This window comes from Equus asinus, chromosome 13 (genome assembly GCF_041296235.1).
Source record: "Equus asinus isolate D_3611 breed Donkey chromosome 13, EquAss-T2T_v2, whole genome shotgun sequence".
Taxonomy (NCBI): domain Eukaryota; kingdom Metazoa; phylum Chordata; class Mammalia; order Perissodactyla; family Equidae; genus Equus; species Equus asinus.
The window spans coordinates 48,342,885-48,365,196 of NC_091802.1; the positions used below are offsets into that span (position 1 = coordinate 48,342,885).

The 22,312-nt window shown below is 50.3% G+C and overlaps 1 protein-coding gene across 1 annotated transcript; it reads right to left on the reverse strand.

Moving 5' to 3' along the window:
- Window positions 1-600: 600 nt before the first annotated feature.
- CACNG1 (calcium voltage-gated channel auxiliary subunit gamma 1) lies at window positions 601-14,984 on the reverse strand. Its single transcript, XM_014848018.3, has 4 exons — window positions 14,397-14,984; window positions 3,004-3,078; window positions 1,804-1,941; window positions 601-1,362 (listed from the first exon to the last, which is right to left on the reverse strand). The coding sequence occupies exons 1-4, from the start codon at window positions 14,629-14,631 to the stop codon at window positions 1,136-1,138; spliced, it is 675 nt and encodes a 224-aa protein (XP_014703504.1). The 5' UTR covers window positions 14,632-14,984; the 3' UTR covers window positions 601-1,135.
- Between the last annotated feature and the right edge of the window lie 7,328 nt (window positions 14,985-22,312).

Sequence of the window (22,312 nt, forward strand, 5' to 3'; positions counted from 1 at the left end):
CAACAGGTGGCAGCCAGGTTTGGCTCCAGGGTCATAGTTTGTTGAGCCCTGCTCCAGAAGACCGAGCTCCACACGGGACTTGTGGTCACACTCAAGGCAGGGGGCACGTGATCCTCTCTGCCCACTGTGTCTGACTGTCCGCCCCAGGGCTGAGTGCGGTGGGTTTGGAAGGTAGGAGAGTGTAAATTACGGCGCTCCCTGTGGCTGCAAGTGTCTGACCGCTAAGCCCTGCTTCCTAATGTTCTTTGCAACAGAAATCCGGCATCGGAAACTGGACACCATGCCTGTGCCACGTTAGTGCTGTGTTAGCACTTGGATGCCGGGCATGCTGGTGCGCTGGAGAGAAGCCCTCCTTATTTTTAACACCCTAGCCTAGTCAGATGGTCTCTGGCTTCTCCCAAAGAAAATCCAGGCCCAGAGGTACAAGTTGGAATTCAGAACCTCTAAGGCTTGTTGGTGAAAGGGACCCGTTCCCCATCACCCCCACAAAAGTCCTAGACATACCCAGGGGACAAGCTTTCTTTTCTCCTTTGGGGTCATGGGGCCCCAGAGCTGTGGTCAGGAATGCAAGCAACTTCTATGCACAGTGCAAGGAAAAAGCAAGTTTTCAAAGAACTTTTATTTCAAACCACAGTCAGATTCTACTCAGTTAAAAATGCTTCCCTGGCCTCCTGGAAGCCAAGGAGGGGATGTTCAGGTCACCAGAAAGGGTGTATCGTGTCACCAAGGAGGAGAGAGGGGCACACCCAGAACTGGTGAATGAGCACAGGGTGTCCTTGTAAGGAGTCCCTGTGAGGCTAAAAGAGGACAAGTGGAGCCAGCTTACCAAATAAAACCGGCACAGTGAGGACAACATGGGGCTCCAGTGGCAGGTCAGGCCTCTGCACACATCTGCGCACCTGCTGGCCCTGCCTCCCTCCCATCGCGGGCAGGTCTGGGTCTTGTCCACTTGCTGGATTCTGGAGGAGCCTGTCGCAGCTCAGAGAGGAGCTCAGAAAGGGGAAAGCAGCTGTGGCTGTCGTGGGGTCGTGGGAACAGGGGGGAGGTAAAGCTCCCACCTCCTTTCTAGAATCTTCTGAGCTGGGCTCGGCTTCCTGAGGGTAAAACCCCCAGAGTCGCTGGGGCAGCAGGAGGGCTAGTGCTCCGGCTCGGCGTCCATGCAGGACTCCCAGGGGTGCTGGGGCATTCGCGGCAGGGAGAAGAGCAGCAGGGCCAGGCCGCCGAGGAAGAGGAGGACAAAGGCGGCGCAGGCGCAGGCGAAGGACCAGGAGTAATAGTACTCGATCCAGACGGTGTCCTCGCTGTCGATCATGCGCTTCACCGACTGGCGCATGACCTCCACCGAGACGAAGATGCAGAGCCCTGAGGGCAGAGGGGACTCTCAGGGCCGGGGGTCCTGCTGCACGGAGGGAGGGGGACGGGGTGGGGCGGGGGACCTGGCCAAACTGCCCCGAGGCTGAGGTAACTGGGAACCTGCAAAAGCGAGCCCTCTGCCTGCCACGGCACAATGCGCGCATCCCCAGAAGGTTACCCGTGGTTCTTTCCTTTTGTTAGAATTTTTTTTTTAATTAATTTACATTTTTGTTAGTAATTAGTATTGCTCTTAGTGGCTTGGGGATTAAGCCTTTGTGAAAAATGGACAAATTGCCAAGATCTCGCGCCCCTCCACCCCTGGAGGTGCTGCGGCCTTGCCCAGGTTTGCCCCCCGGGGGGAGCCCAGGAATTTCCCCGTAGCCCAGACCCCGGGAAGGCAGAGAAGGGGGCGGCCGCGCCCCGCTGCCTGGGCAGGGGCCCCCGTCCTACCTGCAAAGGCGTAGAACATGGACGCCGGCCTCAGCAGGTAATCCCGCTTCTTCCTGAAGGACAGGAGCGCGCAGACGCTCCCCATGATGACGAAGCCGAGGCTGAAGATGGCGATGGCAGCCGCCGAGATGCTGTACTCTACGACACGCAAAGGGGCGCAGGTGGCACCCCGGCGCCTCAGAATGGCCTCGTCCCCTGGACCTTTGGTCACCGCTGGTTGTGCCTCCAACCAGGCGAGTGACACTGCCACATACTATTATTCCCACTTCACATATGAGAAAACAGAGGGCCCCAGAGATTGAATCTCTCACTCAAAGTCCTACAGTGGGTACCGGGCGGGGCCAGGATGGTAACATGATCCAATTCCAACTCCCAGGGCTTCTGGGGCACCAACTGAACTTCTTCCCCCAGGGGCAGGGCCTCGGAAGGAGGCAGGAAGGCCTGTGGCTGGCGGCCTTTCTGGGGCAGAAACCTTCGCTTGAGTGACAGGGTGGAAGGCTGCACTCGGCCTGGGGATGGTCTGTCCTGGGACTGGCAGGCAGCCTCCGGAAGGAGGACAGAGCGTGGCTTGTTACAGAGCAAGATGTGTGTGAGGGTCTGTGTGTGCACCCGCACGTGCAGCATAGGTGTAAAGATGCCTCAGTGTGTGTTAGTGTGTGCACAGGCGGTAAGGATCCATCAGAGTGTGTGTGTGTCTGTGTGTCTGTGCACAGGCAGATTCGGGCGTGGACTCACAACGCTGGGCATGTACTGAGCTCCTTGGTTCCCAAAAGGCCCCAGGGCCCTTGTGTGTGCTCCGGGCCGCTCCCGCGTACCCCCATGTCCCTGCTCTCCTGATTCTCGGGGAGTGATTTGCGGGCGAGGGGGGGAATCAGACAGTTCCCCCCAGACTCTGACCACCAGCCCTGGGAACCATCATGGGGATTTCGAGCTCCTGTTCCATTTTCGCGGCTCCTGCCCCAGCAGTTTGCCTTGTGCTCTGGGGAAGAATGCATTCTTTCTGCAGTTTGGGAGCCTGCAAACCAGGGGCCATCTCTTTTGCAAACTCTCCCAAGCCCCAGAGTGGAAGTCCAGGATGCCTGGTGAGGGAGCGCTGTTGCTGCAGGAACACAGAGGGGTTTTTGTGCCAAGTGATTTTCTGGCTCAGCAGTGTGTGCCGGAAGTCACTTCTCGCCCTCCCCCTTCCCACCACGGGCTCACCTTTCTGAGTGGTGACTTCGAAGATCTCCGAGCTCTCACCTGGGTTAAAATGTCTGAAGTAGGAACAGTTTTTCTCTGCAAAGGAGGGAGACAGCCTGTGAGCGGAGAGAGCGGGCCTGCACCCGGGACAGCAGCTTGGCCCGGAGAGGGCAGGTGCCACTGCAGGGGTGGGCGTGAGGGGGCCCTCTTCTCCCCAAACCCTGACTCTGGGCTGAAACAAACATCTTTCTCTGACCCTTAGACCAAAATTTCAGTAGGATAAGGGGCTGCACAAGAGGCTGGGAGCTCTTCAGGGAGCTAAGGCTGCCTGAGTCAAGGGGGCAGACAGCGCTGTGCTTACTGAGCCCATTAGGCAGATGGAGTGACTGAGGCCCAGGCTCAAGTCATTTGTCAGGGGGTGCAGGATACATGGCCAAGAAAGGGCCAAACAGTGGTTCCCAGCCAGGGCTGATTCTGCCCCCCAAAGGACACTGGGCAATGTCTGGAGACATTTTTGGTGTCACAACTGAGCAGAGCTACTACTGGCATCTAGTGAGTAGAGGCCAAGGATGATGCTAACCATCCTACAATGCACAGGACAGCCCCCTAAAACAGAATTATCCGGCCCCCAAATGTCAGCCGTGCTGAGGTTCAGAAACCCACTATCACACCAAAATCTAGGGCTGTGTTTCTTATCAGCATCCAGGCCCACCCGGATCCGCTGATTGTGATCTGGGAAGCAAGCAGTGTTTTTCAAAAGCTTTCTAGGAGATTCTGATACTCAGTCAGATTGGAAAGTCCTGCTCTAGACCCCTTAAAATGTGCCACGAAGGGCTTTTCTGAGTGGGCCATCTGGATGGACTTCAGTGAAGGGTAGAGAACGTCCAATCAAGGGCCAAATGTGACCGTCACCTCATTTCATCAGACCCTCGACACCTGAGGCCGTAGAGGCAGCCCGGACAAGACCTCCCCTGGTGAGCTGCTTGGCCCACTTGATAAGAGTCAGAAAAGCCAAAGAAGGTCTGTGGACAGAAGGATCAAAGATCTGGATTTGATGGGAGTGCAGAGGAAGAGCTTAGAACAAAGAAATTCATGGTGACTTTAAATGTAATTTCAGGCATAATTGCTCTCCCTTTTGTCTCCTTTAATCTCTTTTATAACTAGACAATACCATAAAATCAAAGGATTGTCGTATTGCTTATTGGATACAGTTTAATATACTTCACTCCTGATCTAGGAAGCAGATGAATGGGTTATTTTATATTTCTTAAAAAAACAAATTAAGGGGCTGGCCCCGTGGCAGAGTGGTTAAGTTCGCGTGCTCCACTGCAGGCGGCCCAGTGTTTCGTTGGTTCGAATCCTGGGCACGGACATGGCACTACTCATCAAACCACGCTGAGGCAGCATCCCACATGCCACAACTAGAAGGACCCACAACGAAGAATATACAACTATGTACTGGGGGGCTTTGGGGAGAAAAAGGAAAAAAATAAAATCTTTAAAAAAAAAAACAAATTAAGTTGCTTTTTATTTGTGTGAGGCCCTTCATTGATTTCGTTTTCCTGTGGATCCGTGACCCTCAATAGAAGACATCTCTGCTCCTAGCTTAGAGGGTGTCTAGTTTGTACATTTGTTTCTTCACCTCCAGGCTACCTTTAAATTATCAGGCAAGTGATGCCTAGTTTCTTTTGGAAACGCACCTGAGGTGCTGCCAGAGTCATAGCTTTCATTGGGGTGTAGGCTTCCTTCTGTCCGGCCTAAATCATCTTATTGCCACTGATGCCTGTGGTGTCCTACTCTTTCCCCCTCCTCCAATGACAGGATCACTGGCACAGCCGTGGTTGAGGAAGGTAATGACCCCTGGAGATGGGCCTGGTTTAGCAGCAGTAAATGCTCCATCAGGTAAACAGCCATCTCTTTGAGCTTCTGTATTTAAATCACTTTCCTTTTGAACTGAGTCACCTGGGGTGTCTAGCTGCCAGTGATGATGTCAAAATTAATGCTGCTCTTTCCCGTCTCTCACAGTTTCTAGTGCTGTTTTAAAGCAAAATGCAACACTCTTACGTTTGTTAGATTATTAGCTATGAATTCTCTTGAATCACTGCTTCCATGTGGTTTGTGCTATGTCATAAGTCTCCACGTGTTTTCTTCTGGACGAAGGAAAATTTCTGTTTCATCCTTTAAGGGCCAATTTCAGTTGTCATTGAAAACCCTCTGAAAAGAGTCGACTGAATCAAGTGTATTTCACGGTCAGCTGCCTGCCTGACTGCTTGCAATCCGTGAGCTGAAAGCCTCTGTTGCAGAGGCTCGAGCTGAAGGCCCACGGAGAGCCTCGGGGTGGCACGGCTGTCTGGTGGTTCCAGGTTGCTGAGGTTACTCCCGCACAGGTGGTGTTTGGGTTGTCAGCTCCCCCAGGTAAACACCAGGCTCCATTCTGGACAAGCAGCTGCTGCTCCCGGGTGCCTGCGTGTCTGGGGAAGCCAGCCCGAAGATTCTGGGGTGGGTGCTTCCCCTCAGTGACCCAGGTACAATGTTCCCCTCCCTCTGCTCCCCTATAGAGTGATCTCCCACACGGGGGATGGGGGCACCCAGTGGGTAGAGTTCCCACTCAGAGCATCTGGAGGTCTCAGCTTCTCTCTGACGTGGTGGAACTTAGGACTTGAGGATGGATGGGCCAACCCCGTCGCCTCTCTTGGACTGGCACATGAGGAAGACCAATGTCTTCTGCCCTGAGCCCTGGAGAATCATCCACTCCAGGGCCCCATGGCTGCCCCTTGGAGACCACAAGCTCCTTTGTGGTCCCTGATGGCCCTGGCAGTGGTGGGGGCATGTCACACCCAGGCCTCAGCCTGGACAAGTCCAGGACCAACAAGATGCTCATTTAGGAGAAGTCAGGCCAGGCATCTGTCAGCATCACTCAAGAATTGCCCCGGGTCTGATGGGTCTGAGAGGGGCAGACCCCACCCCTGCCGCTTTGTCTGGCGGTGTCTGGGTAAGAGCATTAAGGGCAGAGCAGGGGGCGGTGGCAGTTCTGTGCAGCCTGGGTGCAGATTCTCAGCCTCCTTGCCTCTGCCTCTCTGATGACCCTCCATGCCCTCTCCTGGCCTCTATCACACTTGCACGAAGCTCAGGGCTTGCAGCTTTGCCTCAATGGGCTCCAGCCCCTTTCCTGGGCAGAAGAAGTAAGTGCTTTGGACCAAGTTGGTGGAGAAACCAATGCCAGGGTGATGACCTGTGACCATAATCAGGAGCTCTGAGGCTCCTCCAGCCTTCTCTGTCTCTGTGAGTGGCTCATGTGACTTTAATATTTGTATTTCAGAAACGCCTACCATGGAGCCAGCCCTGATGGCCTAGTGGTTAAAGTTCAGCACGCTCTGCTTCAGTGGCCCAGGTTCAGTTCCTGGGAGCAGAACCACCCCACTCAACTGTCAGTAGTCTTGCTGTGGTGGTGGCTCACATACAAGAACTGGAAGGACCGACAACTAGAAGATAGAACAATGTACTGGGGCTTTGGGGAGGAAAAACAGAGGGAAGATTGTTAACAGCTGTTAGCTCAGGGCAAATCTTCCTCTGCAAAAAAAAAAAAAAAGTAAGAAAGAAAAAAGAAATGCCTACCATGAACAATCATAAGACTTAGTGGTCTAAAAACTTTAAGTGGGTTATTACTTAAAAAATATGGTGAACTCAGCTATTAGGCTTGAGAGGGGTGGAAGTATTCTGGCTAACCAAAAATTCTGGTTAAAGGAGTGATTATCTATGCAGGACTACAGCTAACTGTGCCAGTTTCAAACAACTGGAACAGAAGGCTAATTTAACTCCAAGGTGGATTTAATACAGCTCTTTGTCTGACAGCTGGAACAGCTTGCACGATTAGGGGCTGCCCCTGGGTTATCACTGAGGATATATCAGTGTGCCCAGTGCTGGTGGCTGCAGACTTTGATATATTAAAAAATCCTTGTTGATTTGCACAAAACCAAGGGAACTAGTGTTTTATGGGTCAGAAGAAATGTTTCAGGCACTTGTTACCTGCATCAATGCCAGGGGTGCCTTCGCCCTTTTTGTAGAAGAAGTTCTTGATGCTTCCAACAATGGTTTCTTTGTGCTCTGTCTCCCCCACCCCTCTGATTGAAGACTTTCATAAAATGGGTTGGAGAAATCCCCAGGACCCGACCCTAGAGCTTCAGAGCATTGCTGTCCTGTGGGGGAGGAGTCTAGTAATGGCTTAGGTCTCCTGCATGGGCTCATGTGGATGGGAAAGGGGGCCCCTGAAAATCTTGGGATCAGTAGGATCGTGTTCTTTCATACGGCCCCAGTTCCTGCATCAAGTACTGGAGGAAAGGATGGGCTGCTAGGGAAATGGGGCGCTGGGGCAGGCTGCTGCCTTGCCCTGAAGAGGAAGAGCTGGAAAGAAGCAACATTGCGCCCAGCCCAAGGGCAGGGGATGACCCCTCTGTGGATTCACTTGGGCTTTCAGACAGACAGCCTCTCCTGACAACTGGGGAAGCCCCTACTCTCATTCCAGAGGCATTGGAATTGACCTCAGATGTTGACCTTGTGCATGACAGTCCTTCTAAGAGTCAGTGGAAAAAACAAATCAGCCAGTTTGTGTTCTCAGAGCTTCCAACTCTCTATGGCTGAATGGGACCTTGAAAAGTCTCCTCTATTGCACCAGCTCCTGGTCCAGCTTCCTCTACACCAAGTCATGTCAAAAGCTGGCCTCTGCATTTGACAAGATCCAACAGCCATTTATGATAAAAACTCTGAACAAAATGGGCATAGAAGGAAACTACCTCAACATAATAAAGGCCATATACGACAAACCCATAGCCAACATCATACTCAATGGGCAAAAACTGAACCCCATCCCTCTGAAAACAGTAACGAGACAAGGATGCCCTCTATCACCACTCTTATTTAACATAGTACTGGAGGTCCTGGCCAGAGCAATCAGGCAAGAAAAAGGAATAAAAGGAATCCAAATAGGGAGGGAAGAAGTGAAACTCTCACTGTTTGCAGACGACATGATCTTATATATAGAAAACCCCAAAGAATCCATTGGAAAACTGTTAGAAGTAATCAACAACTACAGCAAAGTTGCAGGGTATAAAATAAATTTGCATAAATCAGTAGCATTTCTATACTCCAGTAATGAACCAACAGAAAAAGAACTCAAGAATACAATACCATTCACAATCGCAACAAAAAGAATAAAATACCTTGGGGTAAATTTAACTAAGGAAGTGAAGGACCTATATAATGAAAATTACAAGGCCTTTCTGAGAGAATTAGATGACGACATAAGGAGATGGAAAGACATTCCATGTACATGGATTGGAAGAATAAACATAGTTAAAATGTTCATTCTACCTAAAGCAATCTACAGATTCAACGCCATCCCAATCAGAATCCCAATGACATTCTTTACAGAATTAGAACAAAGAATCCTAAAATTCATATGGGGCAATAAAAGACCCCGAATTTCTAAAGCAATCCTGAGAAAAAAAGAACAAAATGGGAGGCATCACAATCCCTGACTTCAAAACATACTACAAAGCTACAGTAATCAAAACAGCATGGTACTGGTACAAAAACAGGTGCACAGATCAATGGAACAGAATTGAAAGCCCAGAAATAAAACCACACATCTATGGACAGCTTATCTTTGACAAAGGAGCTGAGGGCATACAATGGAGAAAAGAAAACCTTTTCAACAAATGGTGCTGGGAAAACTGGAAAGCCACATGTAAAAGAATGAAAATTGACCATTCTTTTTCACCATTCACCAAAATAAACTCAAAATGGATCAAAGACCTCAAGGTGAGACCTGAAACCACAAGGCTTCTGGAAGAAAACGTAGGCAGTACACTCTTTGACATCAGTATTAAAAGGATCTTTTCGGACACCATGCCTTCTCAGAGAAGGGAAACAATAGAAAGAATAAACAAATGGGACCTCATCAGATTAAAGAGCTTCTTCAAGGCAAATGAAAACAGGATTGAAACAAAAAAACAACCCACTAACTGGGAAAAAATATTTGCAAGTCATATATCTGACAAAGGCTTAATATCCTTAATATATAAAGAACTCTCGCAACTCAACCACAAAACATCAAACAACCCAATCAAAAAATGGGCTGGAGACATGAACAGACATTTCTCCAAAGAAGATATACCGATGGCCAATAGGCACATGAAAAGATGCTCATCATCGCTGATCATCAGGGAAATGCAAATCAAAACTACACTAAGATATCACCTTACACCTGTTAGAATGACAAAAATATCTAAAACTAATAGCAACAAATGTTGGAGAGGTTTCGGAGAAAAAGGAACCCTCATACACTGCTGGTGAGAATGCCAACTGGTGCAGCCACTATGGAAAACAGTATGGAGATTCCTCAAAAAACTAAAAATAGAACTACCATACGATCCAGCCATCCCACTACTGGGTATTTATCCAAAGAGCCTGAAGTCAGCAATCCCAAAAGTCCTGTGCACCCCAATGTTTATTGCAGCACTGTTTACAATAGCCAAGACGTGGAAGCAACCTAAGTGCCCATCAACAGACGAATGGATAAAGAAGATGTGGTACATATATACAATGGAATACTACTCAGCTGCAAAACAGAACAAAATCATTCCATTTGCAATAACATGGATGGACCTTGAGAGAATTATGTTAAGTGAAATAAGCCAGCGAGAGAAAGATAATCTGTGTATGACTCCACTCATATGAGGAATTTAAAACTATGGACCAAGAACAGTTTAGTGGATACCAGGGGAAAGGTGGGGTGGGGGGTGGGCACAAAGGGTGAAGTGGTGCACCTACAACATGACTGACAAACATTAATGTACAATTGAAATTTCACAAGATTGTAACCTATCAATAACTCAATAAAAAATAATAATAAAAAAAAAAGCTGGCCTCTGATGTGTTTGCTTGGGTCTGCAGCTTGTATGAGTGGTGTTTGTAAATACTATGGCAGGTGTGGGAGGGGACTGGAGAGCAAAGAGGCTCTGGATGTGAGACTTGGATGTTGAACTTCTGCTTGTCAGACGGTTAGCCTTATGAAGGCCACTCTGAGCCTCAGTTTTCCTGCATGTAGAATGAGAACCACCTGTAGAATGAGAGCCTCGTCACTGGACTTTTGTAAAGTAGTACGATGCAGTGACTAAGAAGGTGAATTTTAGGGGTGTGGATCCTAGCTGCTCTGCCCTGGTAACTGTGTGACCTTGGTCAAATTACTCAGTTTCTCTGTGCCTCATTTTCTTTATCTGCAAGATGGGATGATGATAATAGTATGGACCTCATAGAGAATTTTTTGTGAGGATTAGATGAGTTTATATATATATATATATACATTTATGTCATCCCACTGCCTTCCGGCCTCCACGGTTTCTGGGAAAAATCAGCTGTTCGTCTTATTAAGACTTTGTGTGTGATGAGTTGCTTCTCACTGCTTACAAGATTCTCTGTCTTTATCTTTCAACAGTTTGATTGTGATATATCTAGGTGTGGATTTATCCTACTTAGAGTTAATTAATCTTCATAGATCTGTAGATTAATGTTTTTCATCAAATTTGGGAAATTTTTGGTCATTTCTTTTTTTTTTTTAGGAAGATTAGCCCTGAGCTAACATCTGCCACCAATTCTCCTCTTTTTGCTGAGGAAGACTGGCCCTGAGCTAACATCTGTGCCCATCTTCCTCTACTTTATATGTGGGATGCCTACCACAGCACAGCTTGACAAGCAGTGTGTAGGTCCACACCCAGGATCTGAACCGGCGAACCCCAGCCTGCCAAAGCGGAATATGTGAACTTAATCGCTGTGCCACCAGGCTGGCCCCGGTCATTCCTTTTTTACACATGCTTCTTGTTCCTTTGCCTCTCTCTCTTCTCCTCCTGGGACTACTACTATGCATATGTTGGTACATTTGATACTGTCTCACAGTATCTGAGGCTCTGTTCCTTTTTCTTCATTCTCATTTTCTATCTGTTCCTCAGACTAGCTAATCTCAGTTGACCCATCTTCAAGTTCATTGATTCTTTCTTCCACTTACTCAGATCTGCTACTGAACCATTCTAGTGAATTTTTTCTTGCAATTATTGTAATTCTCAACTGCAGAAATTCTATTAGGTCCTTCTAAAATAATGTCTATCTCTCCTTGATATTCTCTATTTCATGGGACATCATTCTCATCTTTACTTTATTCTATAGACATTGTTTCTTTTAGTTCTTTGAATATACCCAAAATAGCTGACTTAAAGTCTCCGTCTGGTAAGTCCAATATGTGGGCTTCCCCTATTGACTGCTTTTTTTCCCCTTACATATGGGCCATTTTTAGTTCTTTGCTTGTCTTGAAATTTTTTAAAATTTAAAATTTAAGTTTAAAACTGGACAGTTTAAACAATGTAACGTATCAATTCTGAAATCAGATTCCCACCCTTTCCCAGGGTTTTTTCCTGTTGCCATTTACTCTTGTTTGGTTAGTGACTTTTCTGGATTAATTTTGTAAAGTCTGCATTCCTTGTCATGTGTGGCCACTGAAATCTCTGCTCAGTTAGTTTGGTGGTCAGCTCACAGAGATTTCCTAAAGTGCTTGGAACCAATGTATCTCCCAGTCTTTACTGAGGGGCTCTGTGCTAAGCAGAGAGGTAAGCATGCAGCTCAGCAGTTTACATTTCTGCCTCAGCCTTCACTTCTGCTTGCACACAGCTTCAAGATAGGTCAGAGGTAAGAGCCCAGGACCTTCTCAGGTCTTTCCTGTGCATGCATATAGCACTGTGCATGCACATGGCCTTCTAAAGTCTCAGGAATATGTTGGAGCTTTTCCAAGCCACCTCGGACATCTCATGCTCTAGTTTTTCAGTTAGCCTATTTTTTGCCCTAACTGTTATCTACCACCTCAGGCAGTCATGATATTAAACAATTGTTTCTAATTGTTTTTGACAAATGCCCCCTGGGAAAAAGACTGTTCCACAGCATGAGCTCAGAGTCAGGTCAAATAAAGACAGCCTTGCAAGCGAGAACTTCCAGGGAACCACCAGGCAGATCAAATAATGACAATTCTCTGGAAATGAGGCTTTGAAAGAGATCCAGGCCTGTTCTGTCCTCTCTGGTGGCTACCAGGCTGCTGGTTTTCACTATGATTCAGACTGTTGGTCTTCAAGGCTATGGCACAGTTGGGGAGGGAGGAACAGGAACAGAGGAAGTTAAAACAGCACAAAGCTCACTGTTCTTACCGAGATTCACCCGTCTTTTTCTTAAATAAGCACTTGCTGGATTGCCGGAGGACTGGTTAATTTCCAAAGTACCGAAAAAGGTTATTGCGACCATTTTGCCAATGTTCTCCTTGTTTTTATGGAGAAGAGGATTTTTGGAGGTTCTTATTCTGTCATTTCTTCTGGTGTCATCCAAAGTTAATGTGCGTAAAGCACTTAAAACAGTGTTTGGCAGATAGTGCTGTATTTGTGTTTGCAGTTATTATCATTATTGTTATTGTTAGTAATAAATGAGAGAACACGTTTGAACTCTATTCCTCCCTCCAGAAAAGAGTGATCCCAGAGAGCACAGGAAGAGCGGGTAGGGAAAGACAGAGATGTCCACTCTCAGAGAAAGGGGAGGGGAGAAGGCAGGAACACACTTCGGAAGCTTGTTGGGGGCGAGGCAGGGCTCACAAGCATGGGAGTGTGATTCACTCTGGGCCAGGGCAAGAAGGCACGGTCTAGGCTCACGCAGGCTCAAAGCCAAGCCATGCCTGCTGGGCGGCTGATCCAGTCACCTCCCACCGCTCTGTCTTTTCCTTGTATAGACTCGGCTCACCTCCCTGCTCATGGGCTCTGTAAACTCACCAGACTTTAAAAGGCAGGTGCCTCCAAGGACAGGTGGGCAGGCCTGTAACAGTGCGTTCCCCTGTGTGGTCCCTGGAGAGTCTGCCCTGCCCGCCCTGCCCTGCCCTGCCCTGCCCAGGGGAGTTGGCTGGATGAGGCATGTGTTTACGGGCATGCTCAGCAGCGGCTGAGGGGTGTGGGCCTCTGGGCTATGTGATGTTCTTCAAGCACATGACCATGCCTATTAAAGCCTTCAGCCCCGGGACTTGGTGTTTCCAAGACAGCTGGGTATTTACGAGTCTTCCGGGTATCCAGTGGGAACGAGCAAGGCAGGGGTTTCCTGGAGCCAGCAAGAGGGGGAGGACGAGGAAGGAGAGAAGTGGGAGGAATGAGGGTTAGGCCCCTTTATCCCACACACAGGCTGCAAGATCTCTGGGGACTCAACCCTGGCTTCCTTGAAGGGCAGAGTGCAAGGAACACCCACGCTGATAACAGAGGGAGTAATTCCGAAAACTGGTGGGATCCTGCGCTCGCCTTTGTCCACTGCCTCCTCAGAGGGACATTTGTAAACACTGGAAGGGACTTTATGTTGCTGAGCCCAAGCACCGTTTTTTACAGGTGGAAGCAGAGGCCGCGATGGGCTTTGTCCGCCCCCATAGTCACTGGGGGGTTGTGGCAGTGCGTGACCAGCGCCCAGCCCTGCGATCCTCCACACAGGGCCCTTTTCTCGCACATGTGCTATTTGCTATGAATGTAGGGGGCTCCACGGCTGCAGAATAGACTGCTCACCCCAATATCAGATATTCTCGACAAGGAGCTCACCACCTTCAGTGTGTGGTTCAGTCACCTGGCAGGAAATCGAGGAATGCACTTAAATTACAGCAGAAGGAAGTGCTTTCCAACTCTGCAGGCGTCTGAGCTAAGAGAGCATGTACAGAGGACTGACAGTTCTGACAAAAAGGCAGGTGGCTCATTAGAAACCAGGTCCTGCTTCACAAACGTGTGACCTGTGCAGACGTTCAAGGCCCTGCACCCAGAAGGGACCCCTGTGTGGTTTCATGCTTTGCTGTCACCATCTTGAAATTCTTAAAAATAATTACAATTTCATTTAATTGTATTTTCCTTTTGCACCAGGCCTTGTAAATTCTCTAGCCCATCCTGTCTACACCCCAGTCTGGAGACTGGGGAATGGACATGCCAGCTGAGCACATAAGGCCACCCAGCATGTGTGTGAAGGGAGAGAGTGGAGCTGGGCACACCCAGAAGAGTGACTGCGGCTGGGGTCAGACGCCCCTAGTATGGTAGATCCACGGTTTCTTTCTTGAGCCTCTTGCCCCACCACTCTAGCCCTCTGCTCTGAGTGAAAAGCGCCAAGCCTCAGCAAGAGAGAAATAGCCAAAGACAAATGCCCTCCTTTGCAGTTGCAACCACATGCAATTCCGATCCTCTTCCCCCGGCCCAGAGGGCTGGGCAGTGGGCCTGTTCCGAGACTGGCAGACCTGCCCTCTTTCCCACGGGCGACTTTTCCAGGGGGACGGGGAAGGGCAGGAGGCAAGGACAGGGCACAGAGAGTGAGTACATTACCCCCAGGCAGGGTGATGGGTCCGCAGCTCTTGTCCTTGTTGTCACTCATGACAATACGCTTGGTGCAAATCCGCCAGAGGCCGAAGTGGGCTGCGTCGCAGGTGGCATTATGGTGCTCCATGTGGGGGCTCAGCACGGCCCAGTAGTCGGTCACCACGGCCACCATGGCCAGCACGATGCCCACCAGGATGCAGAATAGAGTCAGGCGGACCTTCAGCGCTTTGGTCTGGGACATGGTGGTGGCGGAGGAGTGGGTGCTCTGGGCAGGCCTGGTGGCAGCGTCTCCCCAGGCAGGTGGACCTGGGCTGGGGTGGTGGTAGCGGTTGTGGAGCTGGGGTGGAAGCTAAGTTTAGTGTGCCCGGCCGAGCCAGAGCGGGCTGGCCTTGGGGCGGAGGGACGCTGGATGGAGCTGAGCAGCTGCCCAGACGTGTCAGGGGCCTGAGGGAGGCTTCTATTAATGCACATCTCCAGGCGTGTCACCGACGACCGCGTCTCCTCGGGTTTCAGGGCTTTCTTCCCCTCTTGGAGCCAGAAATACCCCAGGGAGGGGTGAAGAGAGAAGACTTTAGATGGTGACTTGAGACCTCTACGGAGCGACAGCTCAGAATGCCTGAGTAGGGAGGGGACGAGGGATGGGCAACAGGGACTACGGGCGTGGGGATCTGCCTGCTCTGGGCTGCAGGAGAAAGGGGACCCTGGAGGACACAGGCGCACAGCCTTCTGTTCTCCCACTGGGCAGGCCGGTCACTAGGGCGGGGTGAGTGGGTCCCTGTCCCGGGAGTCTGGGGGACCCAGGATCCTGCCTCAGGACATCTTGGGGGCCCCCTGCCCAAGGCCTCTGAAGCCCCCCACCCAGGCATGCGCTTCAGCCCCAAGCCCACCGTATCCCCAAACCGCAGGAAAAGTGCAGGTGGTTCCTGGGCCTGGCATTACCTAACGCTGTGCCCAGTGTGAGAACGTTCTTTCCTTTTGAATTCTCCTCCCATCCCTCCAACTGGGTCCAGAAGAAAAGCTCCATGTGGAGTAAGTCTTTAACACCTTCCTGATGCTTGTAAATCAAAGAACAGCCTGGAGAAGACAGAGAATCCAGGTGGACCTGACTGTAGTTCTGTTTCCATTTTACTGTTCTAGTTTGACCTCTATTAATGGCAGGTAATAAAGATTTCCCACTTATGTTTCTATTTACGAAATAAATATGTTTAAGTAAAAAAAGAACAGAAGTAGGTCGATTTATGGGTGACTATCAAGAGGTTAACGGGTGTGTGGATATAGCAGAGGCGATAGGAGAGTTTGGGACCACCCTCTGAGAGTCACCTGCCCACACGCCCCCGGGCCGGTACTCCAGGCTCTAGCCCCTACAGCCTGGGTTCTGCATCTCTTCGCAGTTCACCAGGTGCCTCTTTTTGGGTGGATCCAAGAGGCTGATGTGTGGCCAGGAGTAGATCCCTGAGCTGGGCAGGGCTTTGAGCTTCAAAATCCTGGCTCAGGTTGACACAATTTACAGAAAGACTGCCTGCGTGTGGGTAACACTCAGGGGTCCAGATTTGGAGTCACAGACTGTTAATAATAATGATAATTGTAATGGCAGCTCATCGTCAGTGAGTGCTTACTATATACCAGGCGCTCTGCCAAGCCTTTCCATGTCATTAGTCAATCTTCACACCAATCCATGAGGGGGGAACGACTATTATTCCCATTTTACAGATGAAGACATGGAGGCTCAGAGACACAAAGCAACTTGTCCAAGGTCACATAGCAGGTAAATGGTGAAGCCAGGTTTCAGAACCTGGAACCCAAACTCTTGACCGATGGTTGGAGCTGGGAGGAAAGTTCAAGATCTCTTGTGACTCCAGAAGAGGGGAAATATAGTTTTCTTTTACCCTTCTAAGCTCTCAGCTCAGGCCCCTGTACCAAAAGATAGATTAACAAGAGAAAAGCATACAAATTTATTTCATATAAGTTATACACGACATGGGAGCCTTGACACAGGAAATAAAGACCCAAAGAAATGGTTAAATCTGAGCGTTTTTATGCCAGGTGTGATGAAGCGGAAAGTTGTGGAAAAATATGATGGGACTAAAAGAAGTGTCCGCTCAGTGTAGCCCGCTGGGAGAGCCAGCAGGTCTGTTGGTTCAGACTCCCCTCAGCGTCTGGGGATCCGGATGCTCCAGTCCGCGGTGCATAGCGAGCCCCTTGCCCATGGGGGGTTTTATGACCCGCTTCAGGTCTCAGATTCCTTCAGCTGGAAATATTCAATATGCCAAGGTGCCATGATTGGTGGTAGCACGTCCTCAACCCTGTCATGACTGATAAAAGGAAGCCGCAGCCTAGAGAGAGGACGTGACAAGCCAGGCCACCCTGTGAACAAGCACCAGCGCTGAGCTGAGACCTGGCGTCTCCAGCCGCAGGCTGGCGTGAGGGCAGTTACATCTGAGGCAGTGACAGCAGAACCTTCAGGTTACAAACCAGCCTCCCCATGCAGGTGGGAATCTCTCGAGAGCTTCTGTCTCAACCTTCCTCATCTCCACTCCCCTTCTCTCCCTGTCCCCCACTCCGTGTTCCCAGTGCCGGCTAACCCATCATAACCGACTGACTTATTGATGCCCGTCACTGCCCTGCTTCAGCTCAGAGAGTGGCTGTCTGTTTCCAGGCAGGTGGGCCCTCTCCACGGAGAACTGTTGGAGGCTGAGACACGGCACACACCGCCCTGTGGGCCCATCCTCAGGAGCCAGGCAGCTGAGCTTCTCAGGGGACACTGGGGAGCCTGAGGCAGACCCACTGTGTGCCAGGCACACCAGCAGAACAGCAGTTGGAGAGCAAGAAGAAAGTTTTTTAAGACAGAATATCTAGAAAGAAGCCATTTTAATTTTAGCACAACAAGCAGATACGGTGTCATTTGAAGAAATACAAATGTATTTTGAGTTTCCTGCTGTGGTGGGGGAGGACGTCCTAGGCTCTCCAGTCCCGGGAGCCTCTGAAGGTCGTGGGAAGCGCCCTAGCGGGGCCTGGCACACGGGACATGCTCCGCATCAGCCGGAACAACACTGCAGGCCCATCAGAGGCCAGGCTGCGCCCTCCCTCAGTGGGGGGCAGGTTTGTGCCACATGAGGGGTCCCGAGTCCTCCTGCCCAGCCAGCAAAGGCATTAAAGATTGGTGGTCTCTTCCTTTTGAAGTAGTCTTTGTGCAAATCTACGTGAGGCTAGCAGCTCTAGGTGTTGCAGGCAAGTCTACTTTCTCTCTCCGTTTACTAAAAGCTCCTTCAACCAGATCTTTTCTGCTCACAGAGGCCAGCTCCAGGCTGCCTGCTCGGTTCCTAGGACCTTGCTGGGCCAGGAAGAGGGCTTGGTGGACGCTGGCATTTGCTGGGAGCTGGGGCTGGGGGACCCCAGCATGCTCTGCACAGGTCCTACCTTTTCCAGGGCACCAGGAAGAGTGAGGGCAACGTGAGAGAGTGGGGAGCAGCTTGCGGTGATGGATCCGGCCAGCCTCAGGACGAGACCCTTGCTCTGCCCGTCTCCAGCTGTGTGGCTTCCCGCAAGTCGTTACCTCTCTAGGCTGCCCTTTCCTCATCCATAAACTGAGAGCAGTGGAGCCTGGCTGGGGAGCTGGTGTAAGGATTCGAGATAACGCACTTTACCAGCTTAGGCCGCGGGAGGTGCTGTGGACTCAGTAGGGTCCTCCCACAAGTTCACATGTTGAAGCCTAAACCCCAGAGTGATGGCATATGGAGGCGGCACCTTTGGGAGGTGATTAGGTTTAGACAGGGTCTTGAGCGTGGGACTCCAGGATGTGATTAGTGCCCCTATACGATGAAACACCAGAGAGCTTGCTCTCTCTTTTTCTCTGCCATCTGAGGACACAGCAACAAGGCAGGAAGACAGGAAGCGGGCTCTCACCGGAACCTGCCCATGCTGGCACGCTGATCTTGGACCTCCAGACTCCAGAACCATGAGAAATAAACGTCTGTTGTTTAAGCCCCCCAGTCTATGGCCTTTTGCTGTGGCAGCCCGAGGTGACTAAGACAGTAGGCAATTGATCCAGGATGGCATTTCTTGTTATTATTACCATTATTATTATTAATGATTACAGATGGATCAGCCTTCTCTGATGGGCTATAAGCTTCTGGGGGGTAGGGATGGTGAGAGTGTGTTATGTACTCCTTCTGAGTGTCCTCAGAGAGCCCCCTGTATCTGAGCCCAGCGTGGGATCTTCATAAATGTTTGTCAAATGACTATTGGATGGATGGATGGATGGACAGACAGATGGACTGAAAGAACAAGGAGACAGAAGCTCAAATAACTTACTCCGCCAGATGATCCAAAGGACATTTCTATGTGGTTTAAGGCCACAGAAACATAAGAAACGGCAGCTGGGGCAGATCAGGACAGCTGGGACCAATGGCCACTTTGCCTGGAGGTGCTGAGGACACCCTAGGAGGGCACCTTTGTTGTCCCTGCAATCAAGTTCAAAAGGAAGCAGGCTCCTGAGATCTGACATTTTCTGTGGACACCCTTCAAAGTAGATATGCCGCACTCAGCTAATCGAGAGTTGTTTGTATTTTACCCGTCTAGACGGATCAGTTTTCACTTGTCCCAAATGACTGCTCTTCTCCCAAGAAGGATCAGAACCTAACTAGAGAGAGGAAAACACCTCCTGGAGGCGGGCCTCATTCAGAGCTGGGGCCAGCGCACACCTGGGTAGGGGCCAAATAAATCCTCTTTGTCAATGTGCTGGTCTAATTTTGAGCGCAGGCTTAATTAGGCTGAGAAGCGGCCCTGGGTGTTTGATCTAAAGATACTATGAAAAGGAAGGTGCCACTCAATTGGTCCCAACGTCTTTACGCCACTTCATCTCCCTCCCTGCGCTGCCATTCAACCTGGACCCTCTGTTGCTTCAGCCTGGCTGCCCCCAATTCCATTCTGTGAGCCAAAGATGGGCCTCTGCCTCTGCCCAGGGCACCCAGAACTCTTCCATCTTCAAAACCAGTGATGGCGTCACTCTGACCTCTGCTTCCGTCATCACATCTCCTTCTCTGGCTCTCCCCCCTCCCCCTTTCCTTTATGTGAAAGATTACATTGGGTCCACCCAGATGATCCAGGAAAATCTCCCCACCTCAAGACCCTTAATTTAATCACATCCACAAAGTCCCTTTTGCCATGTAAGGTGACACAGTCACAGGTTCCAGGGATCAGGACTTGGACATCTTTGGGGGCCGTTATTCTGCCCACTACAGGCACCGATTTACAATTCACTTGATTTTCTCTGGCATCACCTTGCAGCTCAGGTGCAGGGGTGGGGAAGATGGAAGGTGAGGTCGAAGGAGGATTGGGGCTTTTCTGGGAGGGAAAAGCTAGAAGGAAAAGGGGCCCAAGGAACTGAGGGCATCAGGACGGGTTAAGTGATACTTGCCATGTCTGCGCTGGTTAGGGTGACCCTGCAACCAGGCAGGTTGATAAATTGGGAGAAAATGGAGAGGCCAAGGCCCTGAAGGGCTTGGCGAGGTTGGAGAACAGGTGTAGTGATGCTAAAGGGGTGAAGTAATTGGGAGCATTGGAAGCTGTGGTCAGAGAGGAGGAAGATGGCCCTGAAGATTACAGTGGGGAACAGTCAGGGGTGATGACAAACGCCAAGCTGGAGATGAAGGTCAATGCAGGTGAGAAGGCCAGATGGTCAATGGAGGTGAGAAGTTCAGATGGCCAGGGGAGGTGAGAAGTTCAGATGGCCAGTGGAGGTGAGAAGTTCAGATGGCCAGGGGAGGTGAGAAGTTCAGATGGCCAGGGGAGGTGAGAAGTTCAGATGGCCAGTGGAGGTGAGAAGTTCAGATGGCCAGTGGAGGTGAGAAGTTCAGATGGCCAGGGGAGGTGAGAAGTTCAGATGGCCAGGGGAGGTGAGAAGGCAGGAGAGCTGTGAGGCCAGGGAGTCAGAGTGGTTGGCCCCGTGGATGTTGATGTGGCTCACTTTGATGGTGGCAGGACTTGGGGCACAGAGGAGGGCTTTGAGCCAGAGGTGAAGTCTCTGACGAATGTGAAGGAGTGGCCAGGAAGGAGTTCGGGAGATGACAGTGATGAGAAAGGGTTCAGGATGGTCTACCCAGCCCTCAGAGAAGGCTTTTCCCCAGGAGGGTGGAGGAGTAACGGTTTGGAGGGGTCAGCATCCCCCAGCGCTCCCCTCTCCTGCAATTTGAAGTCCAAGGACACGAGTTCATAACCTCTCTGATCACAGACTTCTGCTCCTGAGGCTGCCCCGGCAGTTTTGTTGGAAGCTGCAAGTTTAAAAATATCTTTGTCAGGTGTATCTGCCCCAGTCTCCCTCTGGATCCTCTGGATCCCGAGGTCCCTCAGATCTCCTTTCTCCCTCTCCAGCCCCACACCTCTTGGGACTGAGTATGGGGCTGGGCAGCCAGGAGGTCGTATTGGGAACCTGGGCGGGGAACCCCTGCAGGAGAATGGACAGCTTTCACCAGGAGGAACAGAGGAAGGAGTGTCCTTGGGGGAGAGGAAGCTTTCATTTACCCAGGAGGTGGAGGGAGACCTCAGAAAGGAGATTTGAAGATGGGGGTAGTTCCAGAGGGCGCAGTGGAGATGGAGCATGGAAGGGAGGGCTGGCGATTGGAGAAGCTTAGAGCCATTGAGGGTTCTGGAGAGAAGGGGGGGCAGACTGTGTCTTCCAAAAATGGCCACAGCAGTATTTCCACTTCCACGTCTTCTTCCAGCAAGAGGTGGAGTCTATTTCCTCTCCCCTAGAACTCAGGCGGGCTTTTGAGTGTTCTAACCCTTACAGTACAGTGGAAGGAGACGCTGTGTGACTTCCGAGACTTCCACCTTTGTCTCTTACTCTGAGGACATTTGCCCTCGGACCCAGACAACATGCTGTGAGGAACCGCGGGCCATACAGAGAAGCCATGTGTAGACATTCAGGCTGAAAACTGCAGCTGAGGTCTTTGGCAATAGCCACCATCAACCACCAGACTTGAGCAAATGAGCTTCTAGATGATTCCAGCCCCTGGCCATCGAGTCTTCCAGCCAAGGCCTCAGCCACTGACCATCCTGACTGTGTCTCTGTCAAGTAGAGATAAGAATCTGTGATCATATTTAATGCCACTAAGTTTGAGCGTAATTTGTTACACAGCCCTGTGAACTGATGCTCTCGGTGACAGGAAGGAATTATATTTTGTGTAGCTGAGAATGGCTAAATGCGAGGCCTGGTGGAATGAAGCAGCCCCAGCCTTCCAGGAGGAACACAGGATGAAGCTGCTGACTAGCCCCTGGGCAGGAAGAGGGGAGGGGAGGCTGCTATCCCCACAGCCCCGGCACCCAGGTGTGTACGCAGACAAGATCCTGGCTGTGTTTGGGGGTGGACAAAGAGCCTGATCTTTTAATCAGCTGCTAGGAGAAAGCTGGACTGGAAGTTCATAGTGAGAAGTAACAGATCTTCAGCAAATGCATCCTGAGGATCTCAGCATCGGCCCAATTCAGGCGCCATTACGATCTGGGGAGCAAATCAGCCACGTCCAGCAGTAGGACGCTGGTTAGATAAACGGTGATATCTCTGTTTTATGCAGGCATGAAAGATTATGTTTTTGAGGAATATTTAAAGCCATGGGAAGATTCTCCTGATGAGAAACAGAGAACAGAGCAGGGGATGAAGCCACACCCCCGCATACGTTTGGGTGCACTGAAATGTTAACTATGCTTCTGTCTTGGGTAGTGGAATTTTGCCTGATATTGTTTTCTTCTTTAACTTTTCTGTATTTTTCAGATTTTTTTTTTTTTAGGTAAAATGTATTACTCTAGAATTAGGAAAACAAAGTATTGGTTTTTTTTTTTTTAAGCACCTGGCTATTGCAACTTAATCTGTAGATTCGGGCGATCCCACAGAGGTTAATGTATCTCCCAGAATACTCATCAGGGGCCAG

Coding starts and splice junctions, on each gene's coding strand:
- CACNG1 (XM_014848018.3), bottom strand. CDS start 14,631: ATGTCCCAGACCAAAGCGCTGAAGGTCCGCCTGACTCTATTCTGCATC. Junction 3,079..14,396: donor ACCCATCACCCTGCCTGGGG/GTAATGTACTCA, acceptor CCTCCTTTGCAG/AGAAAAACTGTTCCTACTTC. Junction 1,363..1,803: donor CATGTTCTACGCCTTTGCAG/GTAGGACGGGGG, acceptor CTCTGCCCTCAG/GGCTCTGCATCTTCGTCTCG.